Here is a 19473-nt window from a genome sequence, read left to right as displayed (position 1 = left end):
ACCCCCTCGGACACCCCCAAAACCCCCCTGGATCCCCCCCAAACCCACCCCGAACCCCAAAAACCCCCTCAGACACCCCCAACCCCCCCCGGATCCCCCTCAAAACCCCCCTGGATCCCCCCCAAACCCACCCCGAACCCGAAAAACCCCCTCGGACACCCCCAAAACCCCCCTGGATCCCCCTCAAACCCACCCCAAACCCCCAAAACCCCCTCGGACACCCCCAAAACCCCCCTTGATCCCCCTCAAACCCACCCTGAACCCCCAAAACCCCCTCGGACACCCCCAAAACCCCCCTGGATCCCCCTCAAACCCACCCCGAACCCCCAAAACCCCCTCGGACACCCCCAAAACCCAGCCCAACCCCCCCCACAACCCTCCCTGCACCCCAAAACCCCCCTGGATCCCCCTCAAAACCCCCCTGGACAACCCCCAAAACCCCCCTGGACCCCCCAAAACTTCCAATCGCTATTGGATCCCCCCAAACCTGAGCCCCTGAACCCCCAAAACACCCTCGGACACCCCCAAAACCCCCCTGGATCCCCCCTGAACCCCAAAAACCCCCTCGGACACCCCAAAACCCCTTGGACCCCCCCCCCAGATAAAGTCTGTGCGGCCCCCCCAGCGTCTCCTGCTTCATGGGGGGGGAGGGGGGAGTCCCTGTCCCTTTGTGTGTCCCCCCTGTCCCTTGTCCCCCCTCCCCGTCCCCTTGTCCCCCTCCCTGTCCCTTCTCCACCCTCCTTGTCCCCCTGTCCCCCCTCCCCTTGTCCCCCTGTCCCCCCTTCCCCTGTCCCCTTGTTCCCCTGTCCCTTGTCCCCCTGTCCCCCCTCCCCCTATCCCCATGTCCCCTCCCCCTCTCCCCTTGTCCCCCCTCCCCCTCTCCCCTTGTCCCCCCTCCCCCTGTCCCCTTGTTCCCCTGTCCCCTTGTCACCCCTCTCCTTGTCCCCCCCGTCCCCTTCCCCCTGTCCCTTGTCCCCCCTCCCCTGTCCCTCTGTCCCCTTGTCCTCCTCTCCCTGTCCCTCTGTCCCCTTGTCCTCCTCTCCCTGTCCCTTGTACCCATCCCCCTGTCCCCCCTCCCTGTCCCTTGTCTCCCTTCCTCTGTCCCCATGTCCTCTTCTCTCCCCCTGTCCCCCCTCCCTGCCCCCTTGTCCCCCCCATCCCCTTGTCCCCCCCTCCCTGTCCCTTGTCCCCCTGTCCCCCTGTCCCCCCTCCCTGTCCCTTGTCTCCCTCCCTCTGTCCCCATGTCCCCTTCTCTCCCCCTTGCCCCCCCTCCCTGCCCCCTTGTCCCCCTGTCCCTCTGTCCCCTCGTCCCCCTCACACCAGGTGCCGCCCTCTTGCCTTTATTGTCCCCGTGTCCCTCCCAGCGGTGACATTTGGGGACAACCCCCCGCTGAGGGGCCGGTGACACCGCGGGGGGGGGGGGACGGGGACACACAGCGAAGAGGCTCTGAGGCCGAGTCACCGCTCGGGGCCACCAGCGTGAGGGGGGGGCTGGGGACAGCGCGGGGACACCAGGGGGGGCACGAGGGTGATGGGGACACCGCGAGGACACCAGCCACGCCGTGAGGCCTTCGGGGACACCACGAGGAGGCTGGGGACACCAGGAGGACGTCGGTGACACCACGAGGAGGCTGTTGACACCAGGAGGAGCCTGGGGACACCACGAGGACACCAGGAGGAGTCTGGGGACACCACGAGGAGGCTGGGGACACCAGGAGGACGTCGGTGACACCACGAGGAGGCTGGTGACACCAGGAGGAGCCTGGGGACACCAGGAGGAGTCTGGGGACACCACGAGGAGGCTGGGGACACCAGGAGGACGTCGGTGACACCACGAGGAGGCTGGTGACACCAGGAGGAGCCTGGGGACACCAGGAGGAGTCTGGGGACACCACGAGGACACCAGGAGGAGTCTGGGGACACCACGAGGACACCAGGAGGAGTCTGGGGACACCACGAGGAGGCTGGTGACACCACGAGGTCACCAGGAAGAGTCTGGGGACACCACAGGGAGGCTGGTGACACCTTGAGGACACCACGAAGAGGCCGGTGACGCCACGAGGAGGCTGGGGACACCTCAAGGACGCCACGAGGCCAGTGACGCCACGAGGAGGTCGCTGATGCCATGAAAAGCCTGGTGACACCTTGAGGACACCATGAGGAGGTCGGTGACACCAGGAGGACCCCATGAGAAGTCTGGTGACACCTCGAGGACACCACGAGGAGACCGGTGACGCCATGAGGACACCCCGAGGAGGCTGGTGACACCACAAGGAGGCCGGTGACACCACGAGGACACCACGAAGAGGCCACGAGGAGGCTGGTGACACCATGAGGAGGCTGGTGACACCATGAGGAGGCCGGTGATGCCATGAGGACACCACGAGGAGGCCATGAGGAGTCTGGTGACACCATGAGGAGGCCAGTGACACCCCAAGGACACCGCAAGGAGGCCATAAGGAGTCTGGTGACACCCCAAGAAGGCCAGTGACACCATGAGGAGGCCACAAGGAGTCTGGTGACACCATGAGGAGGCCGGTGATGCCACGAGGACACCACGAGGAGGCCATGAGCAGTCTGGTGACACCACGAGGAGGCTCGTGATGCCATGAGGACACCATAAGGAGGCCACGAGGAGGCTGGTGACACCACGAGGACACCATGAGAAGGCTAGTGACACCATGGGGACACCACAAGGAGACCGCTGACACCACGAGGACACCACGAGGAGGCCACGAGGAGTCTGGTGACACCACGAGGAGGCTGGTGACGCCACGAGGAGGCCACAAGGAGTCTGGTGACACCACGAGGAGGCCGGTGACGCCACGAGGAGGCCCTGAGGAGTCTGGTGACGTCATGAGGAGGCTGGTGCCACCCCAGGAGGCCCCGAGGAGGCCGGTGACACCCCGAGGAGGCCGGTGCTGCCCCGAGGAGGCCCCGAGGAAGCCGGTGACCCCCCAAGGAGGCCCTGATGAGGCCGGTGACACCCCAAGGAGGCTGGTGATGCCCCGAGGAGTCTGGTGACGTCATGAGGAGGCCGGTGACGCCCCGAGGAGGCCCCGAGGAGGCCGGTGACACCCTGAGGAGTCTGGTGACGTCGTGAGGAGGCTGGTGCCGCCCCAGGAGGCCCTGAGGAGGCTGGTGACACCCCGAGGAGGCCCTGAGGAGGCCGGTGACGCCCCAGGAGGCCCGGAGGAGGCTGATGACACCCCGAGGAGGCCGGTGCCGCCCCAGGAGGCCCTGAGGAGGCTGGTGACACCCCAAGGAGGCCGGTGATGCCCCAAGAAGTCTGTTGACACTGTGAGGAGGCTGGTGCCGCCCCAGGAGGCCATGAGAAGGCCGGTGACACCCCAAGGAGGCCCGGAGGAGGCTGGTGACACCCCGAGGAGGCCGGTGATGTCGTGAGGAGGCCGGTGACGCCCCAGGAGGCCCGGAGGAGGCCGGTGACACCCCGAGGAGGCCCGGAGGAGGCCGGTGACGCCCCGAGGAGGCCCGGAGGAGGGAGGCCGGTGACACCCCGAGGAGGCCAGTGGCGTCATGAGGAGGCCCCGAGGAGGCCGGTGACGCCCCGAGGAGTCTGGTGCCGCCCCAGGAGGCCCTGAGGAGGCTGATGACACCCCGAGGAGGCTGATGACACCCCGAGGAGGCCGGTGATGCCCCAAGGAGGCCCTGAGGAGGCCGGTGACACCCCAAGGAGGCCCTGAGGAGGCCGGTGACACCCCAAGGAGTCTGGTGACGTCATGAGGAGGCTGGTGCCGCCCCAGGAGGCCATGAGAAGGCCGGTGACACCCCAATTTGGCCCAGAGGAGGCTGGTGACACCCCGAGGAGGCCGGTGCCGCCCCAGGAGGCCCCGAGGAGGCCGGTGCCGGCGGCTCACGTGGCGGGGGCGGCCTGCCGGATGTCGGGGAGCAGGCGGCAGGCGGTGACGATGTCGACGGCCTCGGCCACGGCGCGGAGGTCGGAGCGGGCGAGCCGCAGCCCGTGCGCCGCCGCCGCCGCCCCGGCCTGCGCCCGCCCCAGCACCGCCCCCAGCGCCCCCAGCCCCCGCGCCGCCGCCCCGTAGCCCTCGCGCAGCACCGAGGCCACCGCCCCGCGAAGGCGCCACGAGCCGCGGCCCAGGCGCTGCTGCAGCAGGGACGGGCCCTTCGGCTCCAGCCGCCCTCGCGCTGCCTCCCCCTTCCTCCTCCTCCAGCTTGTTTCGCCCTCCTTCTCGCTCCGCCATCTTGTTTCTTCATCCTCCTCGTTCCTCCATCTTGTTTTTTCCTCCTTCTCGCTCCTCCACCTCGTTCCTTCCCCCTTCTCCCTCCTCCATCTTGTTTCTCCTTCCTCCTCCTCCTCCCTCCTCCACCTCGTTCCTTCCTCCTCGTCGTCCTCGTCGCTCTCCGAGGCCTCTCCCGGCACCTTCAGCCCGGCCGGGGGGGCGGCCGCCGCGCTTAATCCTCGTCCCTCGCCCCATTCGGGCTCCGAGTCGCTCTCGGAGGCTTCGCCCGGGACCAGCCGGGGGGAAGGGGCAGCGGCCATGGCCTGGGGGGGGGGGGAAAGGAGGTGAGGACCCCCCCAAAGGGAACCCCCCAGAGACCCCAGATCCCCCAGCCCCACAGTGACCCCCTAGACACCCCCCCCCCAGACCAACTGACCCCCATGCAGTGACCCCCAAACACCCCTAGACTCAGGGACCCCCCCTGGGACTCCAGTGACCCCCCCAGTGACCCCCCTTAGACCCAGTGACCCCCCCCCCCCGGGACTCCAGACCCCACCCCCAGCCCCACAGGGACCCCCCCCAGACCCCCCCTAGACCCAGTGACCCCCCCAGGGACACCAGACCCCCCCCAGTGACCCCCCCCAGCCCCCCCTTAGACCCAGTGACCGCCCCCCCAGGGACTCCAGACCCCACCCCCAGCCCCACAGGGACCCCCCCAGACCCTCCCCGTGACCCCAGACCCCCCCAGCCCCACAGGGACCCCCCAGACCCTCCCCGTGACCCCAGACACCCCCCAGCCCCACAGTGACCCCCCCAGACCCTCCCCGTGACCCCAGACCCCCCCAGCCCCACAGTGACCCCCCCAGACCCTCCCTGTGACCCCAGACCCCCCCAGCCCCACAGTGACCCCCCCCAGACCCTCCCCGTGACCCCAGACACCCCCCAGCCCCACAGTGACCCCCCCCAGACCCTCCCCGCGACCCCAGACACCCCCCAGCCCCACAGGGACACCCCCAGACCCCCTCCATGACCCCTCAGATCGCCCCCAGCCCCACAGGGACCCCCCCAGACTCTCCCCGTGACCCCAGACACCCCCCCGGCCCCACAGGGACCCCCCGAGACCCTCCCCGTGACCCCAGACCCCCCTAGCCCCACAGTGACCCCCCCCCAGACCCTCCCCATGACCCCCCAGACCCCCTCCGTGACCCCAGACCCCCCTCAGCCCCACAGGGACCCCCCCAGACCCTCCCCGTGACCCCAGACCCCCCCAGCCCCACAGTGACCCCCCCCAGCCCCTCCCCGTGACCCCAGACCCCCCCCCAGCCCCACAGGAAACCCCCCCGAGACCCTACAGACCCCCGAGGCCGCCCCCCAGACCCCCCAACCCGGTACCTGCGGGGGACGCTCTGCCCGCCGCCCCTGCCGCTCTCTATGGTCCCTCCCGTCTCGCTCCCGCTCGGCGCCCCGCCCCTCAACTTCCGGCGCTCGCGGAGCGTCACTTCCGGTACAAGATGGAGGGCGGAGAGGTGAGGGGGGGGGATCCGTGGGGCAGGATCTGTGGGGCGGAGGGGGATCCGTGGGGCTGAAGGGGGGATCCGTGGGGCGGGAGGGGGGATCCGTGGGGCTGAAGGGGGATCCGTGGGGCGGGAGGAGGGATCCGTGGGGCGGGAGGGGGGATCCGTGGGGCTGAAGGGGGGATCCGTGGGGCGGGAGGAGGGATCCGTGGGGCTGAAGGGGGGATCCGTGGGGCGGGAGGGGGGATCCGTGGGGCGGGAGGAGGGATCTATGGGGCTGAAGGGGGGATCCGTGGGGCTGAAGGGATCCGTGGGGTGGGATCTGTGGGGCAGGAGGGATCCGTGGGGCAGCTGCTCTCCCCCCCCAGGCCTGACTCGGCGTCTCTCGTGCCATGGGCTCCGTCGCTATGGGTGAGGAATTTTTCCTGCCCCACGTTTCCCCTTCCCGCCCCGCGTTTGCTCATTTCACACCTTCCTTTTCCCCTTTTTCATCTTCTTTTTTTCTTTTCCTGCCTTCTTTTCTCCGTTTTTCGTTTTCTTTTTCTCTTTTTGTTTTTTTCTTTTTCTTATTTTTCACTTGTTTTTTTCTTTTCCCATTCATTCTTTTTTTTTCCACCTCATTTTCCTGATTTTTGCCCTGATTTTTCCTGCTTCTTTCCCCGGTTTTCCGCATTTCCCCCGCATTTCCCCATTTCCTAGTTTTTCTGCATTTCCTCCCCATTTTTCCCCATTTCTTCTCTGTATTCCCCATTCCCCCCTTTTTTCATCATTTTCCCCTTTTTTACCTATTTTCTCTTTTTTACTTATTTCCTCTATCTTTTTCCTCTACTTTTTTCCGCATTTCTTCTATCTTTTTTCCCTATTTCCCCCCCATTTTTCCCATTTTTCCTTATTTCCCTTGTTTTTTCTCATTTGCTCTGCCTTTTTTCCCCATTTCTTCTCTCTTTTCCCCGTTTCCCATATCTTTTTCCCTGTTTCCCCTGTGTTTCTCCATTTCCCCCCTGTATTTCCCCATTTCCCCCTTGTATTTCTCTGTTCCCTATCTGTATTTTTCCTTTTTCCCACATATTTCCTCATTTCCCCCTTGTATTTCCGTGTTTCTCCTACCTTTTTTCCCCATTTCCCCTGTTTTTCCCCATTTCCCCCATTTTTCCCCATTTCCCCCCATTTTTCCCCATTTCCCCCCATTTTTTCCCATTTCCCCCCATTTTTTCCCATTTCCCCCCATTTTTTCCCATTTCCCCCCATTTTTTCCCATTTCCCCCCATTTTTTCCCATTTCCTCCTGGTTTTCCCCATTTCCCCCCATTTTTCCCCATTTCGTCTCCCTTTTTCCCCACTTCCCCCCCGTTTTTCCCCACTTCCCCCCCGTTTTTCCCCACTTCCCCCCCGTTTTTCCCCACTTCCCCCCATTTTATCCCATTTCCCCTCGTTTTTCCCCATTTCCTCTCCCTTTTTCCCTATTTCCTCTCCCTTTTTCCCCTTTTCCCCTCCCTTTTTCCCCATTTCCTCTCCCTTTTTCCCCTTTTCCCCTCCCTTTTTCCCCACTTCCCCCCCGTTTTTCCCCACTTCCCCCCCGTTTTTCCCCACTTCCCCCCGTTTTTCCCCACTTCCCCCCGTTTTTCCCCATTTCCCCTGTTTTTCCCCATTTCCCCTCCCTTTTTCCCCTTTTCCCCCCCGTTTTTCTCCATTTCCCCCCCGTTTTTCTCCATTTCCCCCCATTTTTCCCCCATTTCCACCTTTTTTATTGCATTTTTCCAGCCACTTCCGAGTGGATCCAGTTTTTCCAGGAAGCCGGGATCCCGCCCGGCCCGGCCGTCTCTTACGCCGTCACCTTCGTGGACAACAGGTTGGAGTTAATTAACTAATTACCCCCTTTTCTTAATTAATCACATTAATTATTCTCATTTGCTCGTCTGTTTTGCTGTTATCGGCTTTATTTCTCTGAGGCTGCCTGAACCCGGAGGGGGGTATCAAGGTGTTTCTCACTTTGAGGCTTAATTAATCAGAGCTCCTAACGAAGAGCGGCCTCGTTAAGCTGTTTTGCTGGCTGTGGGATCCAGAATCCAGATTTACAACTAGTTTTAGGATCAGAATCCAGGTTTAGGGCCATTTTTACACCCAGAACCCAGAATTTGGCCCATTTTTAGGATCAGAACCCAAGTTTAGAACCGTTTTTAGGGCCAGAACTCAGATTTAAGGTCATTTTTTGGCCCACGCCTCAGGTTTAGGCCCATTTTTAGGCCCAAATCCCAGATTTAAGACTATTTTTAGGCCCAGAACCCAGGTTTAGGCCCGTTTTTAGTCTCAAATCTCTGGTTTAGGCCCATTTTTAGGCCCAGATCCCAGGTTTGGGGCCATTTTTGGGCCCAGAACCCAGGTTTAGGCCCATTTTTAGGCCCAGAGCCCAGGTTTAGGGTCATTTTTAGGATCATAACACGGTTTAGGGCTGTTTTGAGGCCCAAACACCAGGTTTAAGACCATTTTTAGGCCCAAACCCCAGATTTAAGACCATTTTTAGGCCCAAACCGCAGGTTTAGGACAATTTTTAGGTTCAGAACCCAAGTTTAGGCCCATTTTTAGCCCTAAACCCCTGGTTTAGGTCCATTTTTAGCCCCAAACTCCTGGTTTAGGCCCATTTTTAGGCCTAGATCCCAGGTTTGGGGCCATTTTTGGGCCCAGAACCCAGGTTTAGGCCCATTTTTAGGCCCAGAGCCCAGGTTTAGGGTCATTTTTAGGATCATAACACGGTTTAGGGCTGTTTTGAGGCCAAACCACCAGGTTTACGACCATTTTTAGGCCCAAACCCCAGATTTAAAACCATTTTTAGGCCCAGACGGCAGGTTTAGGATAATTTTTAGGCTCAGAACCCAAGTTTAGGCCCATTTTTAGCCCCAAACTCCTGGTTTAGGTCCATTTTTAGGCCCAGATTCCAGGTTTGGGGCCATTTTTAGGCTCAGAACCCGAGTTTAGGCCCATTTTAGCCCTAAACCCCTGGTTTAGGCCCATTTTTAGCCCCAAACTCCTGGTTTAGGCCCATTTTTAGGCCCAGATTCCAGGTTTGGGGCCATTTTTGGGCCCAGAACCCAGGTTTAGGCCCATTTTTAGGCCCAGAACCCCGGTTTAGGCCCATTTTTAGGCCTAGAACCCAAGTTTAAACCCATTTTTAACCTGAAACCCCAGGTTTAGGCCCATTTTTAGGCCCAGAACCCAAGGTTAGACCCATTTTTAGCCCCCCGACCCCAGCTTTAGGCCCCCGTTTCGCCCCCGACGCCGTGTTTAGCCGCAGCTCTCGCTCTCGCCGCCGCAGGATCCGCAAGAACATGCTGCTGGATCTCACCAAGGAGCTGATGAACGAGCTGGGAATAACGGTGGTGGGCGACGTCATCGCCATCCTCAAACACGCCAAGACCGCCCACCGGCAGGTGCCGCAGCCCCGGCCCCGCAAAAACCTTCTCCGCCTGCTGCCGTGGGGAATTTTTTCCAAAAAAAGCTGGTTTTCCGTGTTTTTTTGCCTCCAGGAGATGTGTAAAGCGGCCACGGAGTCCCTGGGCCCCGGCTCTCCCGGCGTCCCCGGCAACGAGCAGCGCCGGAACCCAACGAGCGGTGAGAAGGGGCTCTGGAATCGCCCCTCGCGGGTCGTTAATTAGCTCGGAAACGAAGCTCCGTCTTGTCGCTTCCAGCTGCCGGCAGGATGATCGCAAACAGCCTGAGCGGAGACGCCCCCGCGGCCGCCCCCAAGGTCTCCGGCACCGTCGGCACCGACGCAGGTGGGAAACTCAGAAACGGGGAGAGGGAAGTGGAAAATGGGGAGAGGAAAGTGGAAAATGGGGGGAGGAAACTGAAAAATGGAGAGAGGAAACGCAAAATGGGGTGACGGACAAAAAAATGGGGAGAGGAAAGTGAAAAATGGGGAGAGGAAAGTGGAAAATGGGGAGAGGAAAGTGGAAAATGGGGGGAGGAAAGTGGAAAATGGGGGGAGGAAACTGGAAAATGGGGGGAGGAAACTCAGAAATTGGGAGAGGAAACTCAGAAATGGGGGGAGGAAACGGAAAAATGGGGAGAGGAAAGTGAAAAATGGGGAGAGGAAACGAAAATGGGGAGAGGAAAGTGAAAAATGGGGGGAGGAAACTCAGAAATGGGGAGTGGGAACTGGAAAATGGGGAGTGGGAACTGGAAAATGGGGGGAGGAAAGTGGAAAATGGGGAGAGGGAACTGGAAAATGGGGAGAGGGAACTGGAAAATGGGGAGAGGAAACTCAAAAATGGGGAGAGGAAACTCAGAAATGGGGGGAGGAAACGGAAAAATGGGGAGAGGAAAGTGAAAAATGGGGGGAGGAAACTCAGAAATGGGGAGAGGAAAGTGGAAAATGGGGGGAGGGAAGTGGAAAATGGGGAGAGAAAACGAAAATGGGGAGAGGAAAGTGGAAAATGGGGGGAGGGAACTGGAAAATGGGGAGAGGGAAGTGAAAAATGGGGAGAGGAAACTCAAAAATGGGGGGAGGAAAGTGGAAAATGGGGGGAGGAAAGTGGAAAATGGGGAGAGGAAAGTGGAAAATGGGGGGAGGAAAGTGGAAAATGGGGAGAGGAAAGTGGAAAATGGGGGGAGGAAAGTGGAAAATGGGGGGAGGAAACTCAGAAATGGGGAGAGGAAACTGGAAAATGGGGGGAGGGAACTGGAAAATGGGGAGAGGAAAGTGAAAAATGGGGAGAGGGAACTCAAAAATGGGGAGAGAAAACTGGAAAATGGGGTGAGGAAACCCAAAAATGGGGTGAGGAAAATCAAAAATGGGGAGAGGAAAGTGAAAAATGGGGAGAGGGAACCGAAAAATGGGGAGAGGAAACTCAAAAATGAGAAGAGGAAATGCAAAAATGGGGAGAGAAAACAAAAAATTCTATCGTTTTTATAATTCTATAGTTTCTACAATTCTACAATTTCCACAACTATATAATTTCTACAATTTTGTAATTTCTACAATTCTATAATTTTTACAGTTCTGTAATTTTTATAACTGTAATTTCTACGACTCTGTAATTTCTACAACTTCGCTATTTCCACAATTACATAATTACTACGATTCTATAATTTCTACAATTATGTTTTTTGTGATTCTATAATTTCTACAATTGCACAATTTTTATAGTTCTCCAACTTCAACAATTCCTTTATTTCCACAATTCTATCATTTCCACAACTGTAATTTCCATGATTCCCCAATTAATTTCTACAATTTTCTAATTTCTGTAATTTCTATAGTTCTATAATTTTTACAATTATAATTTCTGTGATTCTATAATTTCTGCAATTCTATAAGTTTTACAACTATAATTTCTGTGATTTTATAATTTCTACAGTTCTATAATTTTTACAACTATGATTTGTGTGATTCTATAATTTCTCCAATTCCACCATTTCCACGATTCTCTAACTTCCACAATTCCTTTATTTCCACAATTCATCGTTTCCACAACTGTAATTTCCCTGATTCTCCAATTAATTTCTATAATTCTATAATTTCTACAATTCTATAATTTCTACAGTTCTATAATTTCTACCATTCTATTATTTCTACTATTCTATAATTTCTACAGTTCTATAATTTTTACAACTATAATTTGTGTAATTCTATAATTTCTACAATTCTGTAACTTCTACAATTGTATAATTTCTACAGTTCTATAGTTTTTACAACTATAATTTGTGTGATTCTATAATTTCTACAATTCTATAATTTTTACAGCTATAATTTCTATGATTCTATAATTTCTACAATTCTATAATTTCTGCAATTCTATAATTTTTACAACTATCATTTCTGTGATTCTATAATTTCTACAATTCTATAATTTTTACAATTCTATAATTTTTACAATTCTATAATTTCTACAATTCTGTAGTTTCTATAATTCTATAATTTCTACAATTCTATAATTTTTACAATTCTATAATTTTTACAATTCTATAATTTTTACAACTATAATTTCTACGATTCTATAATTTCTACGATTCTATAATTTTTACAACTATTATTTCTACGATTCTATAATTTCTACAATTCTATAATTTCTACAATTCTATAATTTTTACAACTATGATTTCTGTGATTCTATAATTTCTACGATTCTATAATTTTTACAACTATAATTTCTACGATTCTATAATTTCTCCAATTCTATAATTTCTACAATTCTATAATTTCTACAACTATAATTTCTGTGATTCTATAATTTCTCCAATTCCACCATTTCCACGATTCTCTCACTTCCGCGATCCCTTCGTTTCCTCAGTTCTATCATTCCCACCACTGTAATTTCCGCCGTTCCCCGATTAATTACTGCGCTTGGTTAATTTCTGGGGTTGTGGGGTCTCCGGGAGGGTCCGATCGGTGTGGTTCCCGCGCAGGTTTGTGTCCGGCCGCCCCGGCCGAGCCCCCGAAGCGGCGCCGGGTGACGTCGGAGCCCGAGGGGCCCTACGGGACCTCGCTGCCCGCGGGCTCCTCGCCGCGACCCCGCGGGATCCAGCCGCCCCGAGGTGCCCCCCAACCCTCCGGGAAGCCCAACGGGATTGGGGGGGGGGGGTCAACCTGGGGGATTGGGGGTCAACCTGGGGGATTGGGGGTCAACCTGGTGGATTTTGGGGTCAACCTGGGGGATTGGGGGTCAACCTGGGGGATTTGGGGGTCAACCTGGGGGATTTTGGGGTCAACCTGGGGGTTTGGGGGTCAACCTGGTGGATTTTGAGGTCAACTTGGTGGATTTTGAGGTCAATCTGGGAAATTTGGGGTCAGCCTGGTAGATTTGGGGGTCAACCTGGGGGATTTTGGGGTCAATCTGGAAAATTTGGGGTCAACCTGGTGGATTTGGGGGTCAACGTGGTGGATTTGGGGGTCAACGTGGGGGATTTGGGGTCAACCTGGGGGATTGGGGGTCAACCTGGTGGATTTTGGGGTCAACCTGGGGGATTGGGGGTCAACCTGGGGGATTGGGGGTCAACTTGGTGGATTTTGAGGCCAACCTGGTGGATTTTGGGGTCAATCTGGAAAATTTGGGGTCAACCTGGTGGATTTGGGAGTCAACCTGGGGGATTTGGGGGTCAACCTGGGGGATTTGGGGTCAATCTGGGGGATTTGGGGTCAATCTGGGGGATTTGGGGGTCAACCTGGGGGATTTGGGGGTCAACCTGGGGGATTTGGGGTCAATCTGGGGGATTTGGGGTCAATCTGGGGGATTTGGGGGTCAATGTGGTGGATTTTGAGGTCAATCTGGGAAATTTGGGGGTGAACCTGGTAGATTTGGGGGTCAACTTGGTGGATTTTGAGGTCAATCTGGAAAATTTGGGGTCAACCTGGTAGATTTGGGGGTCAACTTGGTGGATTTTGAGGTCAATCTGGAAAATTTGGGGTCAACTTGGTGGATTTTGAGGTCAATCTGGAAAATTTGGGGTCAACGTGGTGGATTTTGAGGTCAACATGGGAAATTTGGTGTCAACCTGGTGGATTCGGGGGTCAACCTGGTGGATTTGGGGGTCAATCTGGAAAATTTGGGGGTCAACGTGGTGGATTTGGGGGTCAACCTGGTGGATTTGGGGGTCAACGTGGTGGATTTGGGGGTCAGCCTGGTGGATTTTGGGGTCAATCTGGAAAATTTGGGGTCAACCTGGTGGATTTGGGAGTCAACCTGGTGGATTTGGGGGTCAACCTGGTGGATTTGGGGGTCAACCTGGGGGATTTGGGGGTCAACCTGTTGGATTTTGGGGTCAATCTGGAAAATTTGGAGTCAACCTGGTGGATTTGGGGGTCAACCTGGTGGGTTTGGGGTCAATCTGGTGGATTTGGGAGTCAACGTGGTGGATTTGGGGGTGAACCTGGTGGATTTGGGGGTCAATGTGGTGGATTTTGAGGTCAACATGGAAAATTTGGGGTCAACCTGGTGGATTTGGGGGTCAACCTGGTGGATTTGGGGTCAATCTGGAAAATTTGGGGTCAACCTGGTGGATTTGGGGGTCAATGTGGTGGATTTTGAGGTGAATCTGGAAAATTTGGAGTCAACCTGGTGGATTTGGGGGTCAACCTGGTGGATTTGTGGGTCAACCTGGTGGATTTGGGGGTCAACGTGGTGGATTTGGGGGTCAAGCTGGTGGATTTGGGGGTCAACTTGGTGGATTTTGAGGTGAATCTGGAAAATTTGGAGTCAACCTGGTGGATTTTGAGGTCAATCTGGAAAATTTGGGGTCAACGTGGTGGATTTGGGGGTCAACGTGGTGGATTTGGGGGTCAACGTGGTGGATTTGGGGGTCAATCTGGAAAATTTGTGGTCAACCCGACACATTTTGGGGTCAACCTGAGACGTTTTGGGTTCAAGCTGGGAAATTTGGGGCCCCCTGGCACATTTTTGGGTGGATGGGGTGGAAATTCCTGTTTTCTAGGGAATTGTCCCTCAAAACCTGGTGTTTCCTTGGAAGCGGCAGGCGTGGCGAGAACGTCCGTGTTCGAGCGGCTCGGAGCTGAGGCCAACGCGGAGACAACTCCCGCAGGGAAGGTGAGGGGGAAATAACGGGGAAATATGGGAAATGGGGGGAAATGGGGAAGGAAAGAATGGGAAATGGGGAGGGAAATGATGGAAACTCGAGAAATGATGGAAAATGGGGAGGGAAATGATTGAAAATAGGGAGGAATGTGATGGAAAATTGAGAAATTATGGAGAATGGGGAGGGAAAGGATGGGAAATGGGGAAATGGGGAAATGGGGAGGGAAAGGATGGGAAATGGGGAGGGAAATGATTGAAAACAGGGAGGGAAATGATGGAAAATTGAGAGGTGATGGAGAATGGGGAGGGAAATGATGGAAAAGGAGGAAATGATGGGAAATGGGGAGAGAAATGATGGAAAATGGGGAGGGAAACGATAGGAAATTGGGAAATGATGGGAAATGGGGAGGGAAATGATGGAAAATGGGGAGGGAAATGATGGGAAATGTGGAAATGATGGGAAATGGGGAAATGATGGAAAACGGGGAGGGAAATGGTGGAAAACGGGGAGGAAAATGGTGGAAAACTGAGAAATTATGGAGAATGGGGAGGGAAATGATGGAAAAGGAGGAACTGATGGAAAACGGGGATGGAAAAGGAGGAACTGATGGAAAACGGGGAGGGAAAAGGAGGAACTGATGGAAAACGGGGAGGGAAAAGGAGGAACTGATGGAAAACGGGGAAGGAAACGAGGCTGGTATCTGCCTTGGCTCCATCCCGGGGGTTGAATTAGGGAATCGGAGTTGAGGGAAGGGCGATCGGAGCCCCCGGAGCGGGTGTTGACGGGCTCCGATCTCCCAGCCCAGCGGCGTCTTCAGCCGCCTGGGAGCCGCCTCGGACGAAGACGCCGGCAGCGCCGACGAAGGCTCCGTCCTGCCCTACGCCGGCGTCCTGAAAAAACCCCTCAAACCGCTCCGGAGCGGAAGCTCCGAGCCGGGAGGGATCGTCAAGGCCAAAGCCACCAGCTCGGAAGCCAAAACTCATCACCGCGTCGCCGCCGCCAAAGCCAACGAATCCGAAGGCGTCGCCGGCTCCAGGGAGAGACGGCCACGGGAATTGCGGGTGACGATCCCGAGGACCTGGGGCTGCGGGAGGGTCAGCAGCTCCAGCGACGCCGTCGGATCCCGCAGCGTCTTCCAGCGCCTGGGACGCAAACCCGATTGAATCCCGCGGAGTCGCGCTCGGGCCGGGGGCTTTTCCGCGGCCCCCGGCGCCTCCCGACGCTCCAGCCCCTTTCGCCCCCCTCGGCTGCAGGTTCTTCCCTCTTATTTCAGGGATTTGCACCTGGACAACTCCAGCCAGCAGAGATTTTTTCCCTATTTTTCACGTATTTTCTCCATTTGCTGAATTTTTCTCCTGAATTCAGGAATTTGGACCCGGAAAACTCCACACAGCAGGGCTTTTCCCCAAATTTTTCCCCTTTTTCCTCCTCTGCTGGGTTTCTCTCCTCTGTTTTTGAATTCAGACCTGGAGAACTCCATCCAGCAGGGATTTTTTTCCCTATTTTTCACTTATTTTCATCCTTTGCTGAGTTTTTCTCTTGAATTCAAGAAATTGTACCCAGAAAACTCCACACAGCAGGGCTTTTTTCTCATTTTTGCTCCTTTTTTCCTCCTTTGCTACGTTATTTTTGCTTATATTTAGAAATTTGGACCCGGAGAACTCCATAAACGAGGAGTTTGCCTGGTTTTGCTGTTTTTTAGCTTCTTTGCTGAGTTTTTCTCTTGAATTCAAGAATTTGGACCTGGAAAACTCCACACAGCAGGGCTTTTCCCCCAATTTTTCCTGGTTTTCCTCCTTTACTAGGTTTTTTTTTGCTCATATTTAGAAATTTGGACCCAGAGAGCTCCATAAACTGGGAGTTTGCCTGGTTTTCCTGTTTTTTAATTTCTTAGCTGAGTTTTTCTCCTGGATTTAGGAATTTGGACCCAGAAAACTCCACACAGCAGGGCTTTTCCCCAGATTTTTCCCCTTTTTTCCTCCTCTGCTGGGTTTTTCTTCTCTATTTTGGAATTCAGACCTGGAGAACTCCATCCAGCAGGGATTTTTTTCCGTATTTTTCACTTATTTTCATCCTTTGCTGAGTTTTTCCCCTGAATTCAGGAATTTGGACCCGGAAAACTCCACACAGCAGGGCTTTTCCCCCAATTTTTCCTGGTTTTCCTCCTTTACTAGGTTTTTTTTTTGCTTCTATTTAGAAATTTGGACCCGTAGAGCTCCATAAACGAGGAGTTTGCCTGGTTTTGCTGGTTTTTAATTTCTTAGCTGAGTTTTTCTCTTGAATTCAGGAATTTGGACCCGGAAAGCTCCACACAGCAGGGCTTTTCCCCAATTTTTTCCCCTTTTTTCCTCCTCTGCTGGGTTTCTCTCCTCTATTTTGGAATTCAGACCTGGAGAACTCCATCCAGGAGAGATTTTTTTCCCTGTTTTTCACTTATTTTCATCCTTTGCTGAGTTTTTCTCTTGAATTCAGGAATTTGGACCTGGAGAACTCCATATAACAGTTTTTCCCCACTTTTTTCCTGCTGTGCTGCGTTTTTCCTCCTGTATTTAGAAATTTGGACCTGGAAAACTCCACACAGCAGGGCTTTCCCCCCAATATTTCCTGGGTTTCCTCCTCTACTAGGTTTTTTTTTGCTTCTATTTACAAATTTGGACCTGGAGAACTCCCTACACTGGGAATTTGCCTGTTTTTCCAATTTTTTTTCCTCCTCTGCTGGGTTTTTCTCCTCTATTTTTGGAATTCAGACTTGGAGAACTCCACGCAGCGGGTTTTTTTCCCCCGTTTTCCTCTTTTTTTTTTCCTCCTCTGCTGTTTTTTTCCCCCCTTATTTAGAAATTTGCACCAAAACGACTCCGCAAACTGTTACAGCGTGTGGCTTGCTGAGAAAATTCTTAATTTTTAAGGATTTCGCAGCAGAATTCAAACCAAACTCCTTGGGGCAGGGTGAGGGGGGCTCCAAACCTCCCCAAATTGCCTTAATTTATGTGCCCCGCCTCGGGGTTCCGCTGAAATTATTTATTATCCCCCTAAATCCCATCGAGGACGGCGTCCGGGGGGCCTCGCCGCGACCCTAAAAAGATGGATTTTCTCCCCCAAAATCGAGGCTGCGGCTTTTTTTGCCGCGGGAAAAGGGCGAAGTCCCCTCTTTTCCCCCTCGACGCTCGGTTCTGCGTGTGAAGTGAGTGGATTTTCCCCCTTTGGCGGGTGGTTTTTGAGCAATAAAGCGTGGAAACGGCTCTGTTGGCGATGGATTCAGCCCGGAATCCGGGATGGGGATCCCCCAAATCACTGGGGGGGGGGGGGGGGCAGAGAACTCCCGACACTGGGATTTGCCCTTTTTTCCCATTTCTTTTCCCCCTCTGCTGGCTTTTTCTCCTCTATTTTGGAATTCACACGTGGAGAACTCCATGCAAAGGGTTTTTTTCCTCTTTGCCTCCCCTTTTCCCCCCCTTTTCCCTTTTCTTCCCCTTTTTCTCCCCCTCTGCTGGCTTTTTCTCCTCTATTTTAGAATTCACACGTAGAGAACTCCATGCAGTGGGTTTCCCCCCCTTTTCCTCTTTTTTTCCCCCCCTTTTCTCCTTTCCCCCTTTTCTCCTTTCCCCCTTTTCTCCTTTCCCCCTTTTCTCCTTTCCCCCTTTTCTCCTTTCCCCTTTTCTCCTTCCCCCTTTTCTCCTTCCCCCTTTTTTCCTTTCCCCCCTTTTTCCTTTCCCCCCTTTTTCCGTCCCCCCTTTTTCCGTCCCCCTTTTTTTTCCGTCCCCCTTTTTTTCCGTCCCCCTTTTTTTCCGTCCCCCTTTTTCCCTTCCCCCTTTTTCCCTTCCCCCTTTTTCCCTTCCCCCTTTTTCCCTTCCCCCTTTTTCCCTTCCCCCTTTTTCCCTTCCCCCTTTTTCCCTTCCCCCTTTTTCCCTTCCCCCTTTTTCCCTTCCCCCTTTTCTCCTTTCCCCCTTTTTCCCTTCCCCCCTTTTCTCCTTCCCCCTTTTCTCCTTCCCCCCTTTTCTCCTTCCCCCCTTTTCTCCTTCCCCCCTTTTCTCCTTCCCCCCTTTTCTCCTTCCCCCTTTTTCCCTTCCCCCTTTTTCCTTTCCCCCCTTTTTCCTTTCCCCCCTTTTTCCTTTCCCCCCTTTTTCCTTTCCCCCCTTTTTCCGTCCCCCCTTTTTCCGTCCCCCCTTTTTCCGTCCCCCCTTTTTCCGTCCCCCCTTTTTCCCGTCCCCCTTTTTCCCGTCCCCCTTTTTCCCGTCCCCCTTTTTCCCGTCCCCCTTTTTCCCGTCCCCCTTTTCTCCGTCCCCCTTTTCTTCCTTCCCCCTTTTTTTCCTTCCCCCTTTTTTTCCTTCCCCCTTTTTTCCTTCCCCCTTTTTTCCTTCCCCCTTTTTTCCTTCCCCCCTTTTTTCCCTTCCCCCTTTTTTCCCTTCCCCCTTTTTCCCTTCCCCCTTTTTTCCTTCCCCCTTTTTTCCTTCCCCTTTTTTTCCTTCCCCTTTTTTTCCTTCCCCTTTTTTTCCTTCCCCTTTTTTTCCTTCCCCTTTTTTTCCTTCCCCTTTTTTTCCTTCCCCTTTTTTTCCTTCCCCTTTTTTTCCTTCCCCCTTTTTCCCCTCCTTTCCCCCTTTTGTTTCCCATTTTACCCATTTTTCCTTTTTTCTCCCTTTTTCACAATTTTTACCTCTTTTTTATCCATTTCCACCCTTTTTCTTTTTCCCCCTTTTTCCTTCCCCCTTTTCCCCCTTTCCCCTTTTTGTTTCCTCTTTTTTACCCATTTTTCTTTTTTTCCTATTTTACACATTTTTACCCCTTTTAAATCCGTTTTCCCCCCTTTTTCTTTTTCCCCTTTTTCCTTTCCCCCTTTTTCCCCCTTTTGTTTCCCCTTTTTAACCCATTTTCCTCTTTTTTCCCCCTTTTCCCCCTTTTTTACACATTTTCCCCCCTTTTACACATTTTTCCCCCCTTTTTCCCCCTTTTCACACATTTTTCCCCCTTTTTCATCCCCCCTTTTTCCTTTCCCCCTTTTCCCCCCTTCCCCCCTTTTGTTTCCTCTTTTTTCCCCGTTTTCCCCCTTTTTTACACATTTTTCCCCCTTTTTTATCCATTTTTCCCCCTTTTTTATCCATTTTTCCCCCTTTTTTATCCATTTTTCCCCCTTTTTTATCCATTTTTTCCCCTTTTTTATCCATTTTTCCCCCTTTTTCCCCCCCTTCGCCCCTAAATTCAACTCGGGGCTCCCCCAAATGACTGGGGGGGGGGCCT

At 54.1% G+C, this 19473-nt stretch overlaps 2 protein-coding genes across 4 annotated transcripts in view; one reads left to right on the top strand and one right to left on the bottom strand.

Moving 5' to 3' along the window:
- LOC138734733 (putative lipid scramblase CLPTM1) overlaps positions 1–5666 on the bottom strand; it is an 85365-nt gene extending 79699 nt beyond the window's left edge. Inside the window, exons 1-2 of the mRNA XM_069882532.1 lie at positions 5595–5666; positions 3986–4525 (exon numbers count right to left, since the gene is read on the bottom strand). Of these exons, the coding sequence (XP_069738633.1) occupies positions 3986–4522 (537 nt within the window). The 5' untranslated portion in view covers positions 4523–4525; positions 5595–5666. The remainder of the gene's footprint in view (positions 1–3985; positions 4526–5594) is intronic.
- A 35-nt stretch (positions 5667–5701) lies between these two features.
- CUNH19orf47 (chromosome unknown C19orf47 homolog) lies at positions 5702–17480 on the top strand. 3 transcript variants are annotated; one of them, XM_069882535.1, is made up of 9 exons: positions 5702–5728; positions 6085–6127; positions 7477–7564; positions 9026–9140; positions 9237–9321; positions 9399–9485; positions 12118–12246; positions 14182–14252; positions 15042–17480. In XM_069882535.1, exons 2-9 carry the CDS (start codon positions 6109–6111, stop codon positions 15402–15404), a joined length of 957 nt encoding a protein of 318 aa, XP_069738636.1. In that variant the 5' UTR covers positions 5702–5728; positions 6085–6108; the 3' UTR covers positions 15405–17480. The 3 variants fall into 3 exon arrangements, with proteins under 3 accessions (XP_069738636.1, XP_069738635.1, XP_069738634.1); XM_069882534.1 differs by having other exon boundaries at positions 14176–14252; XM_069882533.1 differs by having other exon boundaries at positions 14140–14252.
- Positions 17481–19473: the final 1993 nt, after the last annotated feature.

Source organism: Phaenicophaeus curvirostris, unplaced genomic scaffold (assembly GCF_032191515.1).
Source record: "Phaenicophaeus curvirostris isolate KB17595 unplaced genomic scaffold, BPBGC_Pcur_1.0 scaffold_175, whole genome shotgun sequence".
Classification (NCBI taxonomy): Eukaryota; Metazoa; Chordata; class Aves; order Cuculiformes; family Cuculidae; genus Phaenicophaeus; species Phaenicophaeus curvirostris.
This window is presented reverse-complemented; position numbering and strand designations above follow the sequence as displayed.

Bases quoted from the DNA above. Each gene is read 5' to 3' on its own strand.
- CUNH19orf47 (XM_069882533.1), top strand. The intron at 7,565-9,025 runs GTTGGAGTTAAT...TCGCCGCCGCAG, and splicing joins GTCACCTTCGTGGACAACAG to GATCCGCAAGAACATGCTGC. The intron at 9,486-12,117 runs GTGGGAAACTCA...GTTCCCGCGCAG, and splicing joins CACCGTCGGCACCGACGCAG to GTTTGTGTCCGGCCGCCCCG.